Source organism: Hemiscyllium ocellatum, chromosome 42 (assembly GCF_020745735.1).
Source record: "Hemiscyllium ocellatum isolate sHemOce1 chromosome 42, sHemOce1.pat.X.cur, whole genome shotgun sequence".
In the NCBI taxonomy this organism is placed as follows: domain Eukaryota; kingdom Metazoa; phylum Chordata; class Chondrichthyes; order Orectolobiformes; family Hemiscylliidae; genus Hemiscyllium; species Hemiscyllium ocellatum.
This window is the reverse complement of record NC_083442.1, coordinates 19332837-19360316: the sequence shown is the minus strand read 5'-3', so window position 1 is coordinate 19360316 and position 27480 is coordinate 19332837. Positions and strand designations below refer to the sequence as shown.

General features: G+C 46.7%; 1 protein-coding gene and 1 long non-coding RNA gene across 6 annotated transcripts in view; one reads left to right on the top strand and one right to left on the bottom strand.

The window, feature by feature from the left end:
- The window catches only part of LOC132834838 (uncharacterized), a 174200-nt gene extending 148353 nt beyond the window's left edge, over positions 1-25847 (top strand). Inside the window, exons 2-4 of the long non-coding RNA XR_009647252.1 lie at positions 19934-20012; positions 23049-23457; positions 25330-25847. This is a non-coding gene — a long non-coding RNA (uncharacterized LOC132834838). The remainder of the gene's footprint in view (positions 1-19933; positions 20013-23048; positions 23458-25329) is intronic.
- LOC132834837 (talin-2) overlaps positions 1-27480 on the bottom strand; it is a 352031-nt gene that overhangs the window by 98120 nt on the left and 226431 nt on the right. For all 5 annotated transcript variants that reach the window (XM_060853908.1, XM_060853912.1, XM_060853909.1 and 2 more), the window contains 8 exons: positions 25569-25712; positions 25312-25473; positions 23278-23418; positions 20231-20412; positions 17649-17781; positions 15145-15246; positions 14630-14800; positions 1095-1241 (listed from right to left, as the gene is read on the bottom strand). In XM_060853908.1, coding sequence (XP_060709891.1) covers positions 1095-1241; positions 14630-14800; positions 15145-15246; positions 17649-17781; positions 20231-20412; positions 23278-23418; positions 25312-25473; positions 25569-25712 — 1182 coding nt within the window. The remainder of the gene's footprint in view (positions 1-1094; positions 1242-14629; positions 14801-15144; positions 15247-17648; positions 17782-20230; positions 20413-23277; positions 23419-25311; positions 25474-25568; positions 25713-27480) is intronic.

The following is a 27480-nucleotide window of genomic DNA, read 5'->3' as shown; positions in this document are numbered from 1 at the left end:
ATCCTGCGGTCAATACAACTCTCAGCACTTCACCAACCACTTGATAAATTCAAAGATGTACATCACTCATGGCAACCTGGTCTTCAGCTGTCCAGGTGTCAGCTCTGGAATCTCCTCCCTAAACAGTTTTTACTTTAGTACACACTCTCCAGCTTTATCTTTTTGATCACCAGTCAAAACATCTACGAGTATGGTTTGGGGTCATATTCTGCCCGATAATAGTCATGGAAGTCTGCAGTGCAGAAAAAAGGCTCTTTGGCCCATCAAATCCGTGCTGGCCAAAAACAAGCACCCACCTTTTCTAATCCCTTGGCAGTGCAGACGTACATCGAAATATTGAACAAATGTTCTGAACGTTTCTGCCTCTGCACTGCGCACCACCCACCCCCCAATCCCCGCTCCAGCCAAAGGCAGTGAGTTCCAGATTCCCGCTAGCCCCTGGGTGAAAACTGTTTCCTTACATCTCCGATACACTTCATGCTCCGTACCTTAAATCATAGAATCCCAACAGAGGCGGAAGCAGGCCTATTGAGTCCACATCAACTCCCATCCCACCCCCTTCCTGTAACCCTGCATCTCCCATGGCTAACCCACTCAACCTGCACATCTTTAACAATGTGGGTGGAAATCAGAACGCTCCCATGCAGACACAGGGAGAATGTGCAAACTCCACACAGACAGTCGCTCGAGGTTGGAATCAAACCCAGGTCCCTGGCGCTGTGAGGCAGCAGTGCTAACCACTGAGCCATCGTGCCTCAGAATATAAGCCCCTGATCATTGATCCCTACACTAAAGGGAAAGGGTTCCTCCTGTCTATCTTATCCACGACCCTCAATTTATACATCTCAATCATTTCCTCTCTCTGTCTCCTCTAAAGAAAACAAGGCCAGTCTATCCAATCTCTCTTCGTAAACGATACTCTCCAGCCCAGGATATTCTTGTCTGCACACTCTCCAGTAAAATAAAGTTGGTGAGAAGCACCGTGAGACAATTTATGACACCAAAGATGCTACATAAACACAACTTGTTGTTAACGGTTGGTAACTGGAAGTTGTCAATAAGAGGAACAATTTGAGCTGAAATTCACAACTTACTCTGTTCATCGCATCAGCGATGGCATCGACCATACCTCCCACCATTCCGATATCGCTGGCGGCTTCGTTCAGAGTCACCATGATATCGTCCACTGCTTCTTTCATGAGCTGAGCTGCCTCTGTAATCGCATCGTGTGTGTGCACAGCCTGGCAAGTCAATGATACACAATAGCGTTACTTCCTGGCTACAACATGAAATGAAATGTAACACATTGCATACTTAACTCCAACTTGGAAAAACCTACTGCACGAGGATAAGACTCACTTGAGGTCTTGTGATGTGATAGGGGAAGGACAACCAGTGATCCCTAGTTTGTCCAAGTAGCCTGGTTCATTATCATCCAGACTCAATCTCTGAGCAATGCTTAAAGAATTAGCAATATACGTTTGCATTTAATGCAGGCACATCTCCCCAGTGTTGAAAATGTCTAGTCAGTCATTCATACGTTTCAGATAAAACTTTCAGTATTCAAATTTAAGTGTCAAATAGATAACTGAGAAGCTGCTAAGCAGCTCTGAAGTAAATGTAATTCAAACAAATGTGGAGTTAATTACAGTTAAATGTGACTTATCTTCCGAGTCTAGTGTTGATAGTGAAAACCATGAGCTATCTCTCAGTTTGAAATACAGACAAGCAGTCTGCAGGAATTGTCTTGAAACCCCATTAGCAATAAAAGTATTATTTACATCCATTACAGGGTCAAAAGGTTGTGTTGAAGATAATGTTCTTTGTTGGTGTTTCTGTTTGAACTATCGTAAGGCATGCCTCTCTGCCAGCAAGACAATGATCAGTTTGGAGTACAGTGCAAAATGCCAATTCAGGTACAAGCACCTAGGTACAGAATCTTATGAACAAGGTAGAAGCAAAGAAGCAAGTTAAAAGTTTAATATTGCAGCAATTATGTAGAAACAGATGCTGGAATCTGCACAGAAAACAACCAATGCTGGAGATCAAGATGGGTCAGCAGCATCTGTGGAGAGAGAGCAAGCTAACGTTTCCAGTCTAGATGACTCTTCATCAGAGCTGATGTGAAGCGTGTTGGGGGTTGCTGGGGGTAGTGGATGTAGAGTGCTGGTGGAGAAAAGATACACAATAGCGTTACTTTCTGGCTACAACACGAAATGTAACACATTGCATACTTAACTGGAAGTTGTCAATGAGTGATTGGAACGTGAGAATGGTATGCCTCCTGCCAGACTTGAAAGGACAGGAAATGGGATGGGGGAGAGGAGGACATGATAACAAGCTCAAAGCAAGGAAAGAAATGGTTCACAATTTGAAGGTGTGGAACTCAATGTTATGTCCAGAAGGCCGTAAAGTGCCCAGTCTGAAGATGAGATGCCTTTCCTCCAGTTTGTGCTGGGATTCACAGAAGCCCTGCAGTATGCTGAGGACAAAGCATGTGAGCAGGACGTTGTGTTAAAGTGACCGGCTGCGGAAGATCAGGCTCATGGTTGCACGTGGACTGGAAGTAGTCTGCGTAGCGGTCACCCAGTCTGCATTTGGTTTCTCCAATGCAGACCACATTGGGTGTAGTGAATACAATACACAAGATTGGAGGAGATACAGGGGAAATCCTGCCTCACCAAACACATCCTCCTCTCATTCCCCCCATGTGCATTTCAGAGGGATCATTCCCCCCAGGAAACCCTAGTCCATTTCACAACCACCAAAGCCTCTCCACGGCACCTTCCCATGTAACCGCAGAAGATGCAACACCTACACCTTCAACACTTCTGTCCATTCTGACAGATCTCGTCATCACACTCTCAAAGAGCCTCTTGTCATTGCCAAGGTCCATGTTGTGAACACATCCCAGTCCATCATGGAAGCCAACCTTCCATCCATTGACTCCATCTACACTTCCTGTTGCTTCAGGAAGGCAGTCAACATCATCAAAGACCCCTTCCATCCCGGTTATAATCCCTTCCACCCTCTTCCATCAGGCAGGATATAGAAAAGTTCAAACACACATTCAAATAGGTTCAAGAAGAGCTTCCTCCCCGGTGTTATCTGAATGGACTTCTGAAATTTTCAACTTAATGTGATCGCGCTCTCTGTGCGTCTTCTCTGCAGCCCTAACATTATCTGTTCTATTACCCTGATGCACTTTGTATGGTATGATCAGCATGTACTGCACGCAAAACAACACTTTTCACTGTATGGAGGTACATGTGACATAACAAATCAAATCAAAGTGGGGTGACTGGAATTGGACAGCTCAGTTCAAACTCCAGCACAAGCTGAAGGTTAGCTCTGACATCTTGATGCCCTGTGAAATTCATGACTTGATCATCGCTGGAATGTGAAGCATAATGAAAATTCCAAGGTGGTTTTGCCCTGGTAGAATTTCAATTATCAGTGAAGCTGGAGTTAGACTGGTACAATCAGAACTCAGTGTGAACTGGTCTCACACAAAGTCATGTCACGTGAATGCAAGAGCAAATCAGCTTCCTACACTGATCCCAACAAACACAATCCAGATCACAAATCACAGACTGGATCCATTCCAGCAGGTCAGAGAGATTCAGGATTATCCCACTGACTTGATCAAAACATTCTGGATTCATCAACACAATGGGCAGCGTAACGCATCGGAGAGCAGGGTTATCAAACGATTGGAAAGGCGGGACAGGAGAGGTTTCTGATGTCTTTAGCACAAGCCAGGCCAGGGGCTGGGTTCACTCCCAACAGAGTGGCCCACCCTCATCAACTGGGAAGAGGCAAAGGGTCTGATCAAGGTCGAGGCAGACTGCCGGAAAAGAGGGAATGGCTACCACTTGATCATAGACTCATTGGGTATTTACAGACCAGAGTGAGGCCATTCGATCCATCACGTCAGTGCCGGTCAACAAAGATCTGATTACACTAAACACATTTTAGACTCTTCGCCCATAATCCTACAGGCTACAGCAATGCAAATCCACATCCAACTACTGCTTAAACGTTATAAAAATTTCTGACTCAACCACTTTTTCAGGTAGTGAGTTCAGCAGTCCCATCACCCTCAGTGAAAAACATTCTCGTCAACTCTCCTCTTAGCCTCTGACCTTAAATTTATCCCCCCATGATTATTGATCCCTCCATACTAATTAATTAAACGCCTTCCCATCCACCCAATCTATGCCCTCATTATCGTATATTAGCAAGCCCCTCTTCAACCTTCACATCTGTGACTCCAAACCCACAGTCATGTGATTGACTCTAAACTGCCCTAACCACTCCCCTCACCTCTGTCTGGGGCCCCAAACAGTCCTTCCAGGTAAGTCAGTGGTTCACCTGCCTCTCTTACAACCTAGTTTACTCCATCATGGAAGCCAACCTTCCATCCATTGACTCCATCTACACTTCCTGTTGCTTCAGGAAGGCAGCCAACATCATCAAAGACCCCTTCCATCCCGGTTATAATCCCTTCCACCCTCTTCCATCAGGCAGGATATAGAAAAGCTCAAACACACATTCAAATAGGTTCAAGAACAGCTTCTTCCCCGCTGTTATCTGAATGGACTTCTGAATTTTTCAACTTAATGTTGACCTCGCTCTCTCTGCATCTTCTCTGCAGCCCTAACATTGTATTCCTCGCTCTGTTCTCCTGATATGGTCTTCTCTACATCAGGGAGACCAAACATAAACTTAGGGAACAGTTCACTGAGCCAGGCCTGCAGTGGCCAATAGGAACTCTCAGTCACCGTCCATTTTAATTCCCCTTCCCACTCCCTTTCCGACATGACTTTCCTTGGCCTCCTCCATTGCCAAAACAAACCACAGCTCCAAGTGGAGGAACAACACCCAATCTTCCACCTGGGCACCCTACAGCCTGGACGATTCAACATTGAGTTCTCCAGTTTCAAATAACCACCCTCCCCATTCCCCAACTTCCTTCGGAGCCCCTTCCCCTCCATTCCACCCCTCTCAGCCACCAGCCGGATTTACTCCTCCTATTGACCAACCAGGTTGTATCGTCTGCCTGTCTTCACCCATCCCCACTTCACCACCCTGTCCCTGCCTCCCCCTTTATCTACAGCTCCTCCCATACCCACCCCCAGTCCGGAAGAAACGTTGAATTCTCCACCTCTTGATGCTGCCTGGCTTGCTGTGTTCTTCCAGCCTCCTGCCTGTCTACTCTGGGCAATTAGGAACAGCCAATACATGCTGGCCTTGCCCAAATGAACAAAAAGAAAAGGAAAACAGCTTCAATCTGTCCAATTTTTCCTCATAGTTCATGCCCTGCAGGCCAGGCACCATCCTGGTTGGAAATGCAACCACTGGGACCACAATCGAGCGATGACCGTCACAGGCTGTGTGGCTTTCGCTCAGTCCTTCTCTCTCCCTCCGCTTTCACATGACCACACTCAACATCGTGAATAGCAATGAAGAAGGTCACAAGGTGGGGATTGGAGCAAGTAAATTCACAACCAGGCAAACCACGAACATAATCCTGTCCACAGTTTTAGTCACCTGTTGGATTCATTTAATTCTTCGTCTTTATTTTCCTGGCAGGTTCCCACCCCCTTGTCCTCAATGATGGGCGTTCAATCGTTGAACACAATGACATCTAAATCTTATTTCTCCTGCAAGATTAGGACCATTGAGACTTCAGCAGATTGATGCAGTATCTCAGTCAATGAACGGAGGACTACATTGATACATTGTCACTGGGCAATCGCTGAACAAGATGGGCTAATTCAGATCCCTGGGGACAAACTGTGGAACTTACTGACAAAGAGCCATCGTTGCCATAGTCCCAGTGGGCGGCTCTCCATCAGAGAGAGGAATTTAACTTCAGGGTCACTGGCGAGCTTGAGATTCCCATTGACTCAAGTTGGGCTCTTTGGTACCACAGTTGGTCAAATGTTGCTTTGATGTTGAGGGTATTCACTCTCACCTCACCCAGAAATCAATTCCTTTTGTCCACGTTTGCACCAATGAGGTTTGGAGCAGAGTGGGACCAGTGGAACCCAACCTGAGCAGCTTATTGCTATACTCCATAGCACTGTTGATGATCCCTTTCCATCACTTGGCTGATGATCGAGAGAAGGCTGCTGGGATGGTAACTGGCTTAACTGAAGGTTTCTCACACTGAGCAACTTTTTCAAGTCCCCGCTTCCCCAACACCACCCCTCCCCGAACCCCGCCACCATCACTTTCTCTAAAGACGTGGCATCATTGTGAGCAGGTCCAAGTTATGCCAGACTCTTAGAGTCATAGAGATGTACAGCATGGAAACAGACCCTTCAGTCCAACCCGTCTATGCCGACCAGATATCCCAATCCAATCTAGTCCCACCTGCTAGCACCTGGCCCATATCCCTCCAAACCCTTTCAATTCATATACCATCCAAAAGCCTCTTAAATCTTGCAATTGTACCAGCCTCCACCACTTCCTCTGGCGTTTCATTCCATACACGTACCACCATCTGTGTGAAAAAGTTGTCTCTTAGGTCTCTTTTATATCTTTCCCCTCTCACCCAAAACCTAAGCCCTCTAGTTCTGGGCTCTCCTATGCCAGGGAAAAGACTTTGTCTTTTTACCCTATCCATTGTCTTATTGAATTCTTTGAGGAGGTGACCAAGCATGTGGATGAGGGTAGAGCAGTGGATGTAGTGTACATGGATTTTAGTAAGGCATTTGATAAGGTTCCCCCTGGTAGGCTTATGCGGAAAGTCAGGAGGCATGGGATAGAGGGAAATTTGGCCAATTGGATTGAAAACTGGCTAACCGGTCGAAGTCAGAGAGTGGTGGTAGATGGTAAATATTCAGCCTGGAGCCCAGTTACAAGTGGAGTTGCGCAGGGATCAGTTCTGGGTCCTCTGCTGTTTGTAATTTTTATTAATGACTTGGATGAGGGAGTCGAAGGGTGGGTCAGTAAATTTGCAGATGATACGAAGATTGGTGGAGTTGTGGACAGTGAGGAGGGCTGTTGTCGGCTGCAAAGGGACTTAGATATGATGCAGAGCTGGGCTGAGGAGTGGCAGATGGAGTTCAACCCTGCCAAGTGTGAGGTTGTCCATTTTGGAAGAACAAATAAGAATGCGGAATACAGGGTTAACGGTAGGGTTCTTAGTCAGGTGGAGGAACAGAGGGATCTTGGGGTCAATGTACATAGATCTTTGAAAGTTGCCACTCAGGTGGATAGAGCTTGTAAGAAGGCCTATGGTGTATTAGCGTTCATTAGCAGAGGGATTGAATTCAAGAGTCGTGAAGTGATGTTGCAGCTGTACAGGACTTTGGTAAGGCCACATTTGGAGTACTGTGTGCAGTTCTAGTCGCCTCACTTTAGGAAAGATGTGGAAGCTTTGGAGAGGGTGCAGAGAAGATTTACCAGGATGTTGCCTGGAATGGAGAATAGGTCGTACGAGGATAGGTTGAGAGTTCTCGGCCTTTTCTCGTTGGATCGGCGAAGGATGAGGGGTGACTTGATAGAGGTTTATAAGATGATCAGAGGAATAGATAGAGTAGACAGAAACTTTTTCCCCGGGTACAACAGAGTGTTACAAGGGGACATAAATTTAAGGTGAAGGGTGGAAGGTAAAGGGGGTCGTTAGGGGTGGGTTCTTTACCCAGAGAGTGGTGGGGGCATGGAATGCGCTGCCCGTGGGAGTGGTAGAGTCAGAATCATTGGCGACCTTTAAGCGGCAATTGGATAGGTACATGGATGGGTGCTTAATCTAGGATAGATGTTGGGCACAACATTGTGGGCCGAAGGGCCTGTTCTGTGCTGTATTGTTCTATGTTCTATGTTCTATGCCCCTCCTAATTTTGTAAACCTCTATAAGGTTACCCCTCAGCCTCCTCTTGGTGGGACACTTTTTGTTCCTGCTGTACCCGGCTTCATTTCGTCACCTCTTTTCACGCTTTGTTGCCATTTTCTACTCTTGTCCTGAACTGGAGTATCTTGACGCCTTTGCTCCCAGTCTCCACTCTGCTCTCGCCTTGGCACATTTTTGGTGAGGCCACATCTGGAATACCGTGTGCGGTTTTCGTCTCCACGTCAAAGAAAGGGATGACTTGCACTAGAAGCAGTACAGCAAAGCAAAGCTTCACTAAATTAATCCCTGGGTTGAGGGGTTTGTCCAATGGAGAGAGACCGAGCGAGCTGGGCCTGCATTCCTGCAATGTAGGAGAATGAGAGGCCCAGGTCTGATGGGGTTTTCACATGACGCATACTGCAAAAGCGTTTCTGCTGGTTAAGGAATCTAAAACACAGAAGCCTAGTCTTAGGATAAGGGGCTGATCATTTAGGATGTAGACAAACAGAATTGTCAAAGGGTTATGAATCATTGCGATTCCCCACCCCTTAGCGTTTTAGATGCACCATCATTGAATCCATTCAGGCAGGGACAGGCAGATACTCAGTCTCTCGGAGGACATGGGGAGCTGGTGAGGAACTGAGTTTAAAGCCCAAGATCAGACACGATCCTATGGAATGGTCGAGCTTGAGGGGCCAAATGGTCTCCTCAGCTCCTATGTCTTGCATTGATATGGCCCACTTCACTGTCTCCCCATCTCTGTCTTCACTTCCATGGACAAACCAGTATTTACTGCAAGCCTCCCACGCCGATCTTGTCTTCAGTTCCTCACACCCTAGTACCAAAAGGATTCTATTCCAATCTGTACTGATTGGAACATGTCAGCCAATTGGGTCTCCTAGAATAGAAGTTGCCTGAATGGACCAGATTAACAGCCCCTATCAGGGAGCCCTGGCTGACAGATATGAACAGGAGTGTCAGAGCTTCTGCTTACTCTAAGAACTGGCTCTGAGCTAGCCAGGTCAGAGTCAAATACTATACACGTGTAAATAAAGACTGACTTGGTGACGGGATACCGGTCTCTGTGGAGTTATTTCTCTGTCTCTGTCACATCGGTTCAGAGGATGTAGCTTTCCACACTGATATAGCTTGAAGTTATTCATGGCTCACAATGCAGTCTGCTCTCCATTGGAGAGTCCAATCACAGATTGAAATGATCGGTTTGTGGAACACCATTGTTCAGTCAATAAGCATGATCCCGAGCTTCCGGTCGCCTGACATCTTAATTTCCTATATGACTCTCACACTGACCTCTCTGTCCTTGGCCTCCTTGAGTAACCTTGAGAAACAGAAACTCATGTTTTCACCAGGCTCTTTACAGCTTTCTGCCCTCAATACAGGGGCTAACAATTTCAGACTGCAATCTCTATGGCCTGTTTGTTTCCTTTCTCTTTGCATTTTTTACACTCGAGCATCCCTTACCTTCATCTTTATTTTTCATTCTGCCATTCACATCTTTCCTTTTTTCTTACTTATCTCATGATCACTCTCTTTTTGCACCACCAACTCTGAATCTCTGGTGCATCGAGCCACTCTTTGTAATGATAGGGAACAATCAGCCATGCTATGCATTCTGGGTACAGACAGTCACCATTGGAACCATGATCAGAAAATTAAGTTTATCTGAAAGAAGTGACAGCAGGGAAATAGGAACAAGTATAGATCATTGAACCTGTGCCATGGCTCAAGGGGGAAGGTTGACTGCGTTTTAACTTAAGATAAATACCTTGGCTCCATAAGTCCTGCCTTAAAGCATTTCAGGTTCTGAAAGGCACTATAAGAATGCAAAATTTTCAATGCAGTCACAGATACAGCAAAAACATCCTGCAGTTCATTGAGATGCTCAGACTATGTTAGCTGCTTCTGAAAGTGAAGAAAATACATTTGCAATAAATTTGAAAGATAACAGAAGCCTGTTTGGAGGCCATGTCAACATCTGGACATAAAATCACATATAAATTTCTGCTGACCTCTTGCACATATTGTCAGAGGCCACTGAGTATCAGTCAGGAAATACAGAGCTTCAGGCACCCTGGTACCATGAACCGTTTTAATCTTTTTCTGTTTGTGTGCATCCACTGTCGAATTGGCCATAATTAAAGACAGGAAGGATCAACTTATAACACTCCTCATGAGATGCTGGGTCATAACTGACTGTGGTTAATGTAAATTACCCGTCCTTATTGCAATATCCACAATAAGGGACCCCCCAAACTTAATGCTGAAATAATGATACACAGCACACCCCTAGCAAACAGAAAGCAGGAACAGTCACAGGGGTTTAAGCTCATAAATGATGCAATAAAGCTGTGCTCTGTGAAGAACAAAGCAACAATAAGGATCAAACACCCATGAGGCACGTCCATCCACCAGAAACCCCAACCCCACACTTCCTGCCCACTCCTCCATTGCCCAGCTGTCAACCCTCCCACTCCCCCTCAACAGACCTGATTCTGTCTTCTCACTCCACTATCCACGTGCTCTGCTTATTGTCTCATTACAAGCAACTGCAATGTGAAATAAGTTACAGCCAGATCATAATTAGCCTGAGGCCCGGAAGCACAAATGACTTTCAATCAGTGCTGAGAACACATTTGGACCCAGCCAAGCAGATGGACGCAGAGATAAGGGAAGCGCTGTAATCACAGCTTGGAGAATCACATCAGGATATTAAAGCCATTAAACAATCAGCAACTTTGCAGGTTTTAATCGTTTCTTGGCCCTTGTTCACCGCGACTGCAAACCTACGAAGCACTCCATTAACAGGACACACAACAGCCCATTGAACAAGGGCTTTCACCATTTCTGTACAAAACCATACGCAGGCAAGCTCAACTTCCAGTTTTCTGATATGCAAGTTCAGAACGCAGGAGACTGGAAATCTATAAAGGCTGACGGAAAAAAAACAAGAGTATGCACTCGGCCCATCTAGCTTCAACAGGAGTTGGTTTTCTGGTGCCTACCACTTTCCGATTCATGTCTTTGACAGTACCACACCATGAGTTTAAACATGTTCCAATATTTATAAACCTGCATCCTAGTAAATAGAAGATGAATCTTCACTGTATTATTACTGCAGTGTGACCATCAAAACACCCCCACTAATGAGACTGCAAATAAGAGTCTTAGTCGTAGAGACGTTCAGCACGGAAACAGACCTTTGGTTCAGGTCATCCATGCCGACCAGATATCTTAAATTAATTTAGTCCCATTTGCCAGCATTTGGCCCATATCCCTCCAAACTCTTCCTATTCTAGATGCCTTTTAAATGCCGTATTTATACCAGCCTCCACTACTTCCTCCGGCAGCTCCTTCCATATACGCAACACTCTTTGCATGAAAACGCTACCCCTTAGGTCCCTTCAAAATCCTTCCCCTCTCAGCTTAAACCTATTTCCTCGAGCTTTGCACTCCCCTACCCTGGAGGAAAAGGCTTTACCTATTTACCCTATCCATGCCCGTCATGATTTTACAAACCTCAATAAAGTCACCCCTCAGCCTCTGATGCTCCAGGGAATTAAGTGGGTTCTGTTTGAAAAGTCACTGTTCATCAACAAATAAATTAACTGAAACCAAGGAATGTATGCTCAAGTGTTGTAACAAAGTCTTTCACCAATGTGCAGTTGAGCTGTTGCACTGACGAACTTTTCAGGGGCAGTCATACTGAGAGGAATGTGGGAACTGGTAAACTTTCAGAGTCTATATCAGCTCGCAATATTCACAGTCAGTGTCATGCCCATGAATGTGAAGCGAGACACCTGACAACAGAAACACAGCAGGAAGAGGCTGGGGCGAGACACAATTTACAAGGCAAGCTTAAAATGACAAAAACTAAATTTGCACACCAATGAGTAACAACTGAACACTCATGAAAGAGAATCAAAAACTAGTTGCGCACAACATGAGTAAAATCAAACAATGAGAGAGTCCAGGAGCCATGGTGTCAAACCTGAACACACAGCCGGTCAGTTGGTGGGATTTTGCTTATTGCTTTAGTGAGGAGGGGCTGCTGTTTGTCTGATCAACCGACTGTTGAAGGTTATTTTGCCAAAATGCTAAAACTACACTGGGAAAATCAAGAAGAGAGACCCTCAAGAAATTCTGCAGTTATACATAAACCTCACTCGATGGAGTACAGGCCAGAGACTCAAGATTCTGTCCCCTGCTGATGGGGCACTGTTATTACTCCATAGTTCAAATGGGCTGGTCATGGACACTCTCTCCAACAAGGCAAAGGTCTCCTGTTTTGGATTCTGCTCCCAAATGGGATGTTGGTTTTGCAGCGGTAAACCAGGGCCTTACACACGATAAGGGTCTTTGTCTGCTGCTTGTATCTGTCCAACAGTAGGCCACTACCGCCCAGGTGAGGTGGCTCACGGACTGTGTGAACCCAGAGGAAGAAGTGTGGCTTACTATTAAACTCACTGGCAAAGTTGCAGGGTGGATGTCTGTAACCAGAGTGTGCAAATCTCCAGGGAAGCAAATACATTGCACGGAGCAGGAGGCGATGGAACAATTTCTCAATGGACACACTTGCCATTGAATTTATAAGGTCCACATGTCACTTGCAAACTGTGTCCGACTTCAGTGAAGTTGGAGAGTCAAACTGACATGTGACAGAAACAAATGTCAGCCAGTAGCTGGTTGTAAAGACCATTCCAGTGCAATTTCAAATTAAGTGGGTGCTTTAGCAGAAAGTTAAACACCAACAACTCTAGTATCACTCCAAACTGAATCACAGTTAAAAACAGTAGTTTATACTTTAGCATCCAACAACAGGTCAACATTTCTGGCTTAATTTAAAATGTAGCAATGGATAATTACACCTACAGTGCAGCCTTCCTTAAATATCTACACTCAGAAGGAGTACAGGTTCCTTGCTTTATTACATGGTTAAAGCATCTGCAACACTAGCACACAATTTACTGGCTACCATTTAAGAAGCAAAGTCAACCCTCGATTTCTCATGGTGTGATTCCCCTCCCTCACCTCCCCCAACCCCCACCAATCGTCCTTTGCCCTTCCTTCCCTGTTAGCTACCCTCCCTCATGGACAGCTACAGCCACCTTGCTTCATCCCAGTCTCTCTCCACCTTTATCAGTGCACGGGAGCAGGACGATGTCCGAATTGGCCGCCCCTCATCCCTCAGGACTCAGCTCCACCTAGCACCTCCCTCAGTGATGATCAGGAACAGGGTAACAGACCTCTGCCCATGCCCCGCTGCTCACTGTGTTCGAGTCATAGAGATGTACAGCATGGAAACAGACTCTTCGGTCCAACTCGTCCATGCCGAGCAGATATCCCAACCCGATCTCGTCCCACCTGCCAGCACCTGGCCTATATCCCTCCAAACCCTTCCTATTCATATACCCATCCAGATGCCTTTTAAATGTTGCCATTACACTAGCCTCCACCACTTCCTCTGGCAGCTCATTCCTTACACGTGACACCCTCTGCGTGAAAATGTTGCCCTTTAGGTCTCTTTTATATCTTTTCCCTCTCACCTTAAAACTATGCCCTCTAGTTCTGGACTCCCCGAATCAGGGAAAAGACTTTATCTATTTATCCTATCCATGCACCTCATGATTTTATAAACCTCTATAAGGTCACCCCTCAGCCTCTATCACTCCAGGGAAAACAGCCCCAGCCTGTTCAACCTCTCCCTATAGCTCAAACCCTCCAACCCTGGCAACACCTTTGTAAATCTTTTCTGAACACTTTCAAGTTTCACAACATCTTTCCGATAGGAAGGAGACCAGAATTGCACGCAATATTCCAACAGTAGTCTAATCAATATCCTGTACAGCTGCAACAGGACCTCCCAACTCCTGTACTCAATACTTTGACCAATAAAGGAAAGCATACCAAACGCCTTCCTCACTATCCTATCTACCTGTGACTCTACGTTCAGGTCAAAGCTGGCAGGAAGGATTGCTGGAGGTTCTGTCACATGATTCCAACACCATTCTGCCATTGGTCACCCCTAGTACCCCACAGTGCCCCAACAGCTAAAGCAAACAGATCTTCATTACCCAGATTCTTATTATCTTTCATTTTCTTGTGGCATTATTGGCAAAGCCAGAGTTGATTGCCCGTCCCTAATTGCCCCTGGTCTTTTTGGCCCACTTCGGAGAGCAGTTAAGAGTCAACCACATTCTGGAGTCACATGTAGCCCAAACCAGGGCAGGATGGTCTAAAGGCCATTAGTGAATCGGGTTGGGGTTTATGAAAATCAGTGATAGTTTCTTGGCCATCACTGAAATGGCTTCAATTCCAGAATTATTAATTGAATTTAAATTCCATGACAGTTTCCTGAATTATTAGTACCTGCAGTACAAGTCCATTGGCATTACCATTATTCCACCATCTTCCACTTCGAAGAAATAGGATCATCTCAAGATCCTCTCTCATTGTGTAATGGATATAGAAATTTAAGATCATGCTGTTTAATTCCTCAATGACCGTCCTTTCAGTTATTGGTTCTCTCAGCGTCCTAGAGGTTAACCACTGATCCAGGGAGACTCTAGGTCAAACCTGGAGAGTTGATAACTCTGGTTACACCTCATCAATAACCACACTGACTGTCAAAAACAAGAAATACCTCACCAAAGCAAAAAGAAACAACCTGCAAATATAAGCTAGCATCTGCATGAAATGAAAATGGGCGAGGTTTCCCCCAAAGTTAATGCTGGGAAACAGCTGACTGTCCTCAGTGTCTCTGCCTACCTTGGGGTTACCACCACCTTCTTTAGCAGCGTAGAGCATTTGCAACGCAGACTCTGCCAGGGTCTTGGTTTGGTCCAACACGGTCATCTGCTGCTGGTGGTCAAGAATCTTTGATGCCACACCAATAGAGGCCAGGGTCAACGGTTCAAAGTAACTGGCCAGCTGAGTAACCTGGAGATGATGGGAGTGAGAGAAGGAGATATGTTTACACAGAGAGGAATTCCACACAGGGCTCAAGAGGTGGTGCGACCGATCTACTCCCTCCGTACCCTGCGACGGAATATTCGCAAGGGACCGTACATTTAGGACTGAGAGGGAGAGAAATATCTTCAACTCATAGGATCGCGAGTATTCATAATTCTCCACCTCAGAGGGATGCTCAGTTGCTGAAGAAGTTTAAAACAAAGATTTTTTTCATTGCTCAGAGGATACGGAGAGGAGGGAGGAGATCAGCCACAATCTTATTGGCCGACGAAGCAGGGTCTCGGCGGGCCGAATGGCCTCCTGTTTCTTACCTTATGGCCGAGCTGCGCAGCTTCTCCTCGAGCTGCTGTGGTGATCGGGTCGATCAGGTGTCCAATCTCCTGCACGGTGGAGCTCATCTGTTCCTGCAAGGCCTGATGGACAGAGAACAATCTGGAAAAACGGCGTTTACAGCAGAGAGCAGAAAACAGGCCAAACATTTGAGGGCAGCTTCCGTTTCGAGGTAAGCTTGGTCGGCCCAAAATGAATATTGGATTGAATTGTAACCCTTCAATCCCATCCCAAATATCCCAGGCGCGGGCTATCCACTTGCTTTCCTCAGATATTCATATCATAGAATCCCTACTGTGTAGAAAGAGGCCATTGGGCCTGACACATCCCACCCAGACCCCTCCCCTCCATCCCATCCCTGTAACCCTGCATTCCCCATGGCTAATCCCCCTAGCCTGCAGATCCCTGCACACTGTGGTGTAATTTCCCATGGCCAATCCACCCTAACCTGCACATCTTTGGATGGTGGGAGGAAACCCATGCAGACACGGGGAGAATGAGAGCCTCAGCGTGACCAGGGATGTCTACCTCCATTCCGCGAACTGTCGCCACTCCCTGTCTGCAGCCCAGCCATCTCCTGTCCACATTCTCATCTTCATCACATCAACTCTTCCAATGTTTTCTGGGCCAGCCTCCCCTCTTCCACAAGCTCTGGAAACTAAAGACCAGACCTCTGCTGTCCATGCGCTGCTCACCCACCACTATAACCTGCCTTCCAGAAGCTGCATTCATTGTCACTGCCTCAGCTATACTCATATAGCATAGCGTGAGGCCATTCGCTCCATCTATTTTGTGTCAGCTCTGTGACAAGAGCTCTCTAATCAGTCCCATTACCCTACTCTTACCACCTAACCCCCCTGAGGTTTACCCTTTCCCCTCCTACATTTATTTTGAAGCGTTTAGGAACAGTGCTCATAGTCTAAGTCAGGAAACTGTAGTGTGCTGACTTGGACTTGTATCACTCTTCTTAAATGTTTAAGAGCATATAGTCAGTCGTGACAGATTTCAGGGCAGCTTCAGCTTTTCGGTATGCTCAGTGAGCATGGTGATAAATACAGATATGGCAGTGAAAACTGAATCAAACTCTATCCTTCAATGCATTGCCAGCTATCTTGGTTCAGGCAAGTTCCTTCCAACCCTCAATGGATTCCAGCTGAGGCCGTTGTGAGTTCTCACCCCTGCACCACAGAGGACACACAAGCTTGATGGGGAATCACCAATCTTTCATTGTCGCTGGCTCAAAATCCTGGAAAGCTCTCCCTCAAAGGGGATTGATTCACTCAGTTGGGTAGTTGACTATAGTGTATGGTGCAGAATAAATCCAACATTGTGGTTTCAATCCCCAGACTAGCTGGTTGTTTATACCTACTCTCCTTACCCCCATTCTGGTGGAGTGGTTCCCCCCTACTCACAACGAACTGACCCTCTCAAATGGAGAGAGAGAGATGCTAAGGGTCCTTTGTTGGTTCTCGCACTATACCCTGGCCAACAGCAAATTTGGTGTATCACCCGCCACCATACCCTCCCCCCTGCTACGGACCGCAGCGGTTCCATAACGCATCTCACTGCCAACCTCTCAAGGGCAACTAGCGATGTGCAATAAATACTGACCCAGCCAGCGACAGCCTTGTCCCATGAATAAGAGAGAGAATCAAAATCAGATTTTCCTTTTATAAGTTACTATTAATCTGTTAGGGCAGGGAATGTGCTCCAGATTACAGTGAGGACCCTTTCCTCATTCCATTTTCTGCTTCTGCTGCCGATTGTGTTAAATTCATGGTAAATCGTGCATGCTCTCAGATTGCCAGCCCTTCAGCCACTGGGCATAGTTTTACTCCACATTTAACAGCAAGACCCCTCATGGTGCTGAACAATCTGGATTGAATACCGTCAGGGGAATAATCCCAGTTTGCCCAGTATCTCCACAGAACTAAAGTTCTTTTAGGCCCAGTATTAATACAGTAAATCTCCCTTGCACTCTCTCCATGGCTGTGGCTGGCATTGTCATGTGTCATGCCCAGAACTGAACACGATGCTCGAGCAGTGTGATTTATCGGGCTTAGCAAGTTCTTACACTTTTACTGCACTTCTCAATATAAAGTCCAACTGCAGACATCCACAATATTCCAAGTTGTCTATCTCCATCGTTCTTTTTGTGCTAACCCAAACAACATCCATTAAACAGAAGCAGATTGCAACTTAAAACACAGCGTAGAATCATAAGCAATAGAAGTGTGTCAGTCATAGCCAGTGACACCCGAATCTGTGAATGAGGAACAAAAAACCATGCCTCTACAAAAATCTATGAGAAAGCATGGAGGCCCTGCAGCGCCTCCCTCGGTATTTTACTGTGTCAATTTGAACAATATTTCAACGCCCAGGATCAAGGTTCACCTTTCAGACACACATTAGAGACAGAATGCAAGCAATTCCCTCTCTTCCGGAAGGAGGTGGAGGTGACACTATGGCGAGTGAAGTATTTTACCTCCAGGGAGATGTCGTCTCTGGTGGGCAGGTTCTGGCTGACTGCTGACAGTGAGGCTTGCTCAATCTCCCGGATGCACTTGTTAATGTTGTCGATGGAGCTGTCACACTCCCGCTGACCTGGAGCCTTGTCCCTTGGGCAGAAAGAGACAGGGTTCGCTCAACAGTAACTCAGCCCAGTACACACCGTCAACGCTCAGCCAATAGTTGGCACTGGGCCTTCTGTTAGCCATGCACCTGGCTACATACAATAAATCAGACCGTGGTACTGTATCGTCAGAGCTGTCCTTGGATTAGCAAATGGAAACAAAGAAATTGCTGGGAAAACTCAGCAGGTTTGGCAGCTTCTGCGAAGAGAGAAAGCAGAGGTAATGTTCTGGGTCCAGTGACGCTTCTTCAGGAACGACTGGTGAATTGGAAAATTCAGAGAAGTTCAAATTGTGGGATATGATCTGGGAAAGTGTAGAATCATTAAATCCTCAACAGTGTGGAAGTAGGCCATTCGACCCATCAAGTCCACACCGACCCTCCGAGGGACATCCCTCTAGACTCACCCCGCTACCCTATCCCTGTCACACTGCACTTCTCATGGCTAATCCATCTAGCCTGCACATCCCTGGACACTATGGGGCAATTTATCATGGCCAATCTACATACTTTGCAAATCTTTGGATGGCGGGAGGAAACCAGAACACCCGGAAGGAACCCAAGCAGACACGGGGAGAACGTGCAAGCTCCACACAGACAGTCGCCGGAGGTTGGAATCGAACCCGGGTCCCTGGTGCCGTGAGGTAGCAATGCTAACCACTGAGACACCATACCACCTGAAGGAGGGCAGCTCTCTGCCACCAACTCTTCAGGGTTCCTTGCCAGAGTGGCGCACCTCTACCATCTCTCCTCCCTCCCCAACCTCCACATCGGGCGGCACAGTGGCACAATGGTTAGCACTGCTGCCTCACAGCGCTAGAGAACCGGGTTCAATTCCCACCTCAGGCAACTGTCTGTGTGGAGTTTGCACATTCTCCCCGTGTCTGCGTGGGTTTCCTCCGGGTGCTCCGGTTTCCTCCCACAGTCCAAAAATGTGCAGGTTAGGTGAATTGGCCATGCTAAATTGCCCGTAGTGTTAGGTGAAAGGGTAAAATGTAGGGGAATGGGTCTGGGTGGGTTGCTCTTCAGAGGGTTGGTGTGGGCTTGTTGGGCCGAAGAGCCTGTTTCCACAGTGTAAGTAATCTAATCTAATCACTCACAGCAGCCTTACCTCCAAAGGACTTGCTTCTCCTCTCCCTCCCTCCCTCCTCCTACATGGAGCCCCCTCCCCAGAGATGCCTTGTACAGGCCCTCAGAAAAATAAATTCTACTGTGGTCCTCGCTGTACGTCCGACAGGATCTCCACCTTCCCGGGATTTCCCTGTGGCAGACACACCCCAATGTCTCCCCTGACGCAGTTGGGCTGGAGTTGGGGGTGAATGGACATAATCAGAGAGAGTCAGGAGAGTGATACAGACGCACCCAAAACACCAGCTTTCAAAGCTATGATAGTGAGAGTCTAGAATCATTACACTTCTGTCAGAGTGAAACGTAGGGCAGGCAGGATTAGAGGACAAAGGATGAATAGAGATATTGAAGTTTTAGCCAAGAATAAAGAAGAATTATATATTAGATATAAATGACTGGGTTCAAATGAATGTCTTGAACAGTATAAAGAATGTAGGGACATTCTTAGAGGTAGATCAGGAAGGCAAAGACAGGATATGAGTTAGCCTTGACAAATAAGGTTAAGGATAATCCAAAGAGACTCTACAAGTACATTAAATGCAACTAGAGAGACAGTAGGGCTCCTTAAAGATCAAAGAGGTTGTCTTTGTGTTGAACCTCAGGAGATGAGAGAGATATTAAATGGATATTTCACATCAGTTTTGTTTTTAGCCTGTCACGTTCCACAGAGATTGGTCCACTTTTGTTTGTCAGTTACATGAAATGATATAAATGAGAATATAGAAAATAAGTTTTCAGATGACATCAAGGTTAGTGGTATAGTGGACAGTGAAGAAGATGAGAAAGAGACAATGGGCTGAAAAGTGGCAGATGGAGTTGAATTTGGAAAAATGTGAGGTATTGCATTTTGGTAAAATAAACAAGGGCGGGACTTTTATAACTAAAGCAAGGCCCTGGGCAATGTTGTAGAACTGAGACATTTCAAAACAAGGGGGCATAACTTTCAGGAGAAAAGAAAAAGATTTAAAAAGATCTTTAAACTTGAGACAAATTTTATTTTTTTTAACACAGAGAGTGGTTCGTACATAGACTGAACGTCCAGAGGAAGTGGTGGATGTGGATTCAGTTGCAGTGTTTAAAAGACGTTTGGGTAAGTAGACGTTTGGAGGTCCATGGGCTAAGTGCAGGCAAGGTAGGACTAGTTTAGTTTGGGATTATGGACTATTTGCACCGAAGGGTCTGTTTCCGTGCTGTATGACTCGATAACTCCGAGATAGATAACACCATCTCTGAGAGACACTCTGCAAGTTGAAATCGGGAACCTCGGGTACAATTTTCATTCACAAGCAAATTTCGAGACTAACTCACCTGATAGAGGTGATGAGGCTTTTAATGGAGTCTGACACTGTACGGGAATGTCCTGCCAGTATGGACCAAGTTGGGGGATCTTTTGGGTTGATAGCGAGCGACCGGGCACTCTTGATGAGCGAGGACGAGCTGTCGAGCATCGAGCAGGCAGCAGCAAGGATGGGTTCCTGGGCCTGAGCGCCCTGTGGGAGGCAAGCCACAGCAACATGGAGTATTAATAGATATTCCAGTCTGGTCAACGCCAGGTCAAGGTAGAATCACCGTCGTCTTACCAGATCACAGGGCTGCTTTCTCTCATTACAGAGAGAGAGAGAAAAACAGAGAGAGAGAGAGACAGAGACAGAGACACAGAGAAAGAGAGAAGAGAGAAGAGAGAAACAGAGACAGAGAGAGAGAGACAGAGAGAGGCAGAAACAGAGAGAAAGAGAGAGAGATAGAAAGAGAGAGAGAGATAGAGAGACAGAGAAAGAGAGACAGAGAGAGAGGGACAGAGAGAGACAGGAGGAGAGGGAGTAGGGAGAAAGAGATGGAGGGGGAGTTGGAGAGAGGGAGAGGGGTAGAGGGAAGAGGGAGGGAGAAAGGTAGGGGGGAAAGAGGGAGAGGAAGAGGGGAAAGAGAGGAAAAGGGGAGAGAGGAAGACAGGGAGAGAGGAAGATGGGGAGAGAGGAAGATGGGGAGAGAGGAAGACGGGGAGAGAGGAAGACAGGGAGAGAGGAAGACGGGGAGAGAGGAAGATGGGGAGAGAGGAAGACGGGGAGAGAGGAAGACGGGGAGAGAGGAAGATGGGGAGAGAGGAAGATGGGGAGAGAGGAAGACGGGGAGAGAGGAAGACGGGGAGAGAGGAAGACAGGGAGAGAGGAAGATGGGGAGAGAGGAAGCGAGAGACAACCAACGATGTTTTAACCTGAGGATCTCCAACCTTAGAAAATGGAGAATCCTTCATGGTAACCTGGTAGCCAGTGCAGGAATTGAACCCACCCTGCATCTCTGAGTTAACCAACCCCTGCAGGGAATATACAATAACTTAGGCTTCACGACGACTGTGAACAAATCATTATTGTAAAATTCCGAACAGCTCTGCAAACCTTCCCTTTCGAAGTCGTATGAATACTAATGAACACTACCTCCACATGGTTTTTATTCCTGTTCAGTCAGTCCACTCTGCAAACACCCTGACCTGAACACACATCAATTCCCATTGACTCAGACAACTTCGGCACTAAACAGTCAACCCAACATTGCAAAGTACGATGAAACGCTGATGAAGGAAGGACATGAAATGGTGACCGTAACTGAGACACAGGAAGGACAGAACCAGTCAGAAAAGCAAAATGTTGCAGAAACTGGGAATCTGAAACAAAGGGAGAGAACGCTGGAGAAACTCAGCAGGTCTGGCAGCAACTGGGGAGAGAGAAACAAGTTAATGTTTCAAGTCAGATATGACTCAAAGAAGATGTGAAGGGCAAGTTTGTTTTATACAGACAGTGTCTGGAATGCATTGCCAGGGGTGGTGGAGGCAGATGTGATAGGGGCATTTAAGGGACTTTTAGATGAGCAAATTAACCTGCAAAGGAAGGGGAGATTTAGACCAAGGCAGAAGTGAGGACCAAGGGCAGGCAGAAGGCATTAGTTTCATTTGGCGCCATGTTCGGCACAACATGTGGGCCCCAGATGCTGCCAGAACCTACTGGGCTTCTCCAGTGTTCCTGAGCTCTACTGCTCTGCCTACGTTTTATAATCCTTCTTCAGAATTGCCGGAAGAGTCATAACAGAGTTGAAACATTACAGAAGGAGGATTGGTGGTATCATCCATTCACATATCAGGGGGTCACTGGATAGAAATGGGGAGCTGGACCCATGGTCATTGCCCCTCACTAATGCCCAGAGCAGGCTGCCTCTCTCCTGCTCCCCTTTGTGGGATCAGAACTGATCAAAATCTGGGCCATTCCAGATCAATCATAGCTGATCATCGAAAGTTAATCAGAGTCAGCAGCACGAGCATCTGAGAAACTGCCTTCCAATTTCTTTGTTGCGAAACATGCTGTGACCCACACAACGCATTCTCTCTCACAGAAACCATTCGCTGTCAATAACCATTAGCCCACAGATACATAACGTTTCTCCTTTCTGATCCTGTAATGTGTCTGGGCTTTACATCTGGGACCAGGGATGAAGAGTCATTAATGTTTTACAGCTTGCAACTGGCCCTATTTGCAGTGTTGTAAATTACCAACATTAGCCTTGTTCTGTAGAGACCAAATTATTCTTTTATTGGTCTGTGCCTTGTAATGCTACTCTGCACAGTCTGACCCGGCAGGAGATGAGTGATTAGGGGTCAACACTTTTCAGAGTGCTCTGCATTGAGTTTTTTTTAATAAACTAATGCTTCGTGAGAGTGACACAGGTCAAAGCTTTCACAGGCATAGTCACAGTCAAATTGAAATTAGGATGTATCTTAAATAATCAATGATTGTACCCTGAAGGGATTACTTGTTTTTCAAATCTTTTGATGAAGGAGTAATGACAGAAGTTCACTCCAGTGAGGGTTTGAAGGTACAAGCCCACATCCCTAGCAAAGCCACTGGGGAATTTAAATTCGGTTAATTAAATAAATCTGGAGTAAAAAGCCCATTTCAACAACAGTGGTCACAACATTCCTGGAGTTTTAATGAATCCGCATGTTTCACTAATAACTCCCAGCTCTTTGAAATGGCTGAGGAAGCCATTAACCACCTCAGCTCAAGGGCAGCTAGAGGACAGGTGTAAAGTGCTGGCTTTCTCCAGGATCTAGGCTGTGTTTTCTCTCATTCTTTCACAGGATGTGGGCATCGCAGGCCCAGGAGGGACAGGTGACTTTGGGCCTGCTATCCCCCAAGCTTTCCAACGCTGGGGGCTCTCCACGCCTATGTTGCAGACTCTTGGATGAAGACTGATCGCTGGAGTTGGTCAAGGGTGACATCATCACCTGATGACGAGGATGACGAACCTGAACAACCTGGACTCAGCACGTCCTGCCTTCCCACCAGCACACGCTCGAGACGAATTACCTCAGCTCCAATCTGGGCCGGGATGCTGACAAACTCAGGGTTGGAGGCAAACGCCGTCAGGTTTTCCACAGCCTCGATTAAAGGGGAAGTGGCTAACCTGCACTTGTCTCGATTCTCTTCGGAGAAGTCACCATCAAGGGCCTGAGAACCAAGGAACAGAAGGAGTGAACACTGCACCAGGTGAGCAAAGACAAATACACGCATGCACGAGCGCGCGCGCATATATACACACACACACACACACAGAATAAGGATAGAGCAACCAGAGATGCTTCATGGAGCACATTGTTCGTAATGAATAACAGTCAAATGCATTGAGTACAAGATGTTGGCATATTTACCACAATATGATTGGGTCAAGTCATCAGCCGAGGGGCAGGGTGGCACGACCTGAAGCCACTGTTTCAAGCTGGAGAAGGTTTTACTCGTAATGGGCTCCTCCTGGTGGGTGAGACTCATCAAAGGACAATTCTGGTGTATCCATTCCAAAGGCATACATGACACCCATGTTCTGTACAAGAGTGAGCCCCACATCCTGTTACAGGGTTGACCCCACATCCTGTTACAGGGTTGACCCCACATCCTGTTACAGGGGTGACCCCACATCCTGTTACAGGGGTGACCCCACATCCTGTTACAGGGGTGACACCCATCCTGTTACAGGGGTGACCCCACATCCTGTTACAGGGGTGACACCCATCCTGTTACAGGGGTGAGACCCACATCCTGTTACAGGGGTGACCCCACATCTTGTTACAGGGGTGACCCCCATGAAATCGAAGAGAAAATATTCTGTGCGATGCTGTGGCTTTAAGAAGTGTGTTTTGTCCTGATATCTGTTAGAGGGAGATTGGGGGACAGGTGCCAAGGGGTCTGTGAGAAGGTAAACAACTTGTGAAGCCTTGAGTTCTACAAGTTGGAACAATAGAAGCAGCCTGGCTGGGTGTGGTCAAGCTTCTTCCAATAGAACCAGAGATTTTAGGTTTAGCTTTCAGCAGTTGCTGTTGGTGTCTTGGAGAGGTAGAAGCAATTTTTTCGCCCTCTTGGTTACAGCTGAAAGCTGGGGGTCACTACTGCAGTTACAGGTGAGACAATCTGATTTCCAGAATTTGCCTTTTGTCAAATAGGAGGTATCTTGTACAGTCAGGAAGATTGTCAGAATTTGCAGCAGGACTTTGATCACCTCGGGAAATAGAAATAGAGTTTAATATAGATAAGTGTGAGCTCTTGTACTTTGGAAAGTCAAATCAAGGTAGGGGTTTCACAGTACATGGTAGTGCCGTAAGGACTGTAGTGGAATAGAGGGATCTTGGAGCTCAGGTGGACAGTTCTCTGAAAGTAGAGTCACAGGTAGATAGGGCAGTGAAGAAGGCTTTTGGCACACTGGCCTTCATCAGTCAGGGCACTGAGTATAGAAGTTGGGAAGTTATGTTGCAGTTGTACAAGACTGCACTTGGCATATTGTGTTCAGTTTTGGTCACCTTGCTATAGGAAGGATGTTATTAAAGATGTTGTCAGGACTCAATCATTCGAGTTATAGGGAGAGGTTGGACAAGCTAGGACTTTTTATCTTTACAGCATAGGAGACTGAGGGGGACAAGTTTTACAGAAGTATATAAGATCATGAGTAGCATGGTTAGGGTCAGTGCACTCAGTCTTTTTCCCAGGGTTGGGGAATCGAGGACTAGACGGCATTAGTTTAAGGTTAGAGGGGAAAGAATAAGAGGGAACCTGAGGGGCAACCTTTTTACACAGAGGATGGTACACATATGGAATGAGCTGCCAGTGGAAGTGCTTGAGATGGGTGCATTAACAACATTTGAAAGGCATTTGGAAAAATATATGGATAGGAAAGGTTTAGAAGGAATTGGGCCAAGTGCAGGGAAATGGGGTTAGCGTGGATGGCAAGGACCAGCTTAGGCCGAAGGGCCTGTCTCTGTGCTGTAGGACTCTATGAACCAGAACAATGGCGTAAACAGTGGAAGAGTCAGCTCCACAATGGGGACACACACGACAGCAGTCACACACGGTTACCTTGATGGTCTTCACCAGGTTGGCGGTGCTATTGGCAACTTCCTTGGCCGACTGGACAAAGTGTCGCTTGGCAACCGGGTTGGCGGTTTTGGAGGAGGCGATCCGGCAGGCGTTGCACAATGCCGAAGTGTGTTTGGCGACGATGGTAGCAGCAGACAGCACCTGCGCGATGAGAGTTACGCATTACCACGGACGCCAAACCCGAACAGGAGCAGCAACTGACCTTTCGCCAACATTGCTGTGCCCCGCCTTTTTACCTGTGATGGACTACTTGCTGGATCCACTAGATTCTGACACGCCATCTGGATCGCCTGATTGGCCCGAGCAAACTGGATGGGATCCACTAGCCCCTGGTGCCCGGCTTGGCTGTTGGGATCAGATATCCCAACCAGGTAACCAGCCTGCATGAAGGGAGATGTAATAAAACTCAGTAAAGAGTTGGATTGACAATACGTTGGTATCCCAACCCATCCTCACAGCTAACTTTGAGTGCAATGGAGTTCTTAAGCATCGAGAATTTAAAACAAGGACCTGCAGATGGGGCGTGGGGTGGCATGGTGGCTCAGTGGTTAGCACCGCTGCCTCAGCGCTAGCGACCTGGGTTCGATTCCCGCCTCAGGCGACTGTCTGTGTGGTGTTTGCACATTCTCCCCGTGTCTGCGTGGGTTTCCTCCGGGTGCTACGGTTTCCTCCCACAGTCCAAAGATGTGCGGGTCAGGTGAATTGGCCATGCTAAATTGCCCGTAGTGACAGGTGCATTAGTTAGGGGTAAATATAGGCTAGGGGAATGGGTCTGGGTAGGTTACTCTTCGGAGGGTCGGTGTGGACTTGTTGGGCCAAAGGGCCTGTTTCCACACTGTAGGGAATCTAGTCAAAAGATGCTAGAAATCAGAAACAAAGACAGAAAATTGCTGGAGAAACTCAGCAGGCCTGGCATTATCTGTGGATAGAAAGCAAACTCTGCTTTGTCTCCACAGGTAGTGCCAGACCTGTCAGGTTTCTCCAGTAGTTTCTGTTTCCATTGAGCCTTTAGTTGCTTTCAGACAGTTTGAGTTATAATTTTTGGGATGTGATGAGGTCAGCTCTAGTATCTTACGTTACTTGCAAGAATTGAGGATGAAACATAACCCTAGCTGAGCCATGTTCCCCTATGCACAATGCTGGCCAATTTGCACTCTCAGTTCCCAAAGCAACATTCAATGATCAGTCGTACTCATGTAGGAATGGGACAACAAAAAAATCAAGAGGTGGCTCTCTATCCCAGAGAATTGTGGAGTGTGCCATCTTATGTGCTAATGCCAAGAAGCTGTATTCTGTTCCCACACGTTCACACTGATGGACATGTTTCGTGGTTGGAGTAGAATTCATCTTCAACGAGTGATCAGTCCCACAATACATTCATTGGTTGTCTATTCCAGCAGCTTTGACCACTTCAGGAGTGAGAACTGGAGCGAGATTATAGGAAAGGAATTTCCAATCTTCTGAAATGGCCTGGCCTGGGATTTTATTGGCATTTCTGTCTCTGCAGGAAATCACGTAGTTTTCAATGGCGTGTCTATCTGTGTGCACGTGTGTGTGTTTGTGTCTGTCTGCATGTGTGTGTCCGCGTGTGCCTGTGTGTCCACGTGTGTCTGCGCGTGTCTGTGTGTGTGTCTGTGTGTGTTGTCATGTGTGTCTGTGTCTGCGTGTGTCTGTGTGTCCGCATGTGTCTGTGCGTGTCCGTGTGTGTCTGTGTCTGCGTGCTTTTGTGTGTCCATGTCTGCATGTGTCTGTGTCTGTGCATCTTTGTCTGCGTGTGTGTGTGTGTGTGTGTTGCAAAGAATAAAGTTTCCTTGTTGTGTAAGGGAGGCTGAACAGTTTCCAAAGTCTTCTCCTGTCTATGGATTTTTTAAACTCATTTGTGAGATGTGGGTCTCACTGCTGGGCGTAGGATTTATTGCCCGTCCCCAGTTGCCCTTGAGAAGGTGGTGGTGAGCTGCCTTCTTGAATCGCTGCAGTCCACCTGCTATAGATCGAAGCACAATACTCTTAAGGTGGGAATACCAGGATGTTGACACAACACTGAAGGAGGGTGACATATTTTCAAGTCAGGATGGTGAGTGACTTGGAGGGGATCTTAGAGGTGTGGCTTAAACAGTTACAGAGAAATGCCAGATCACTTTTCTAACC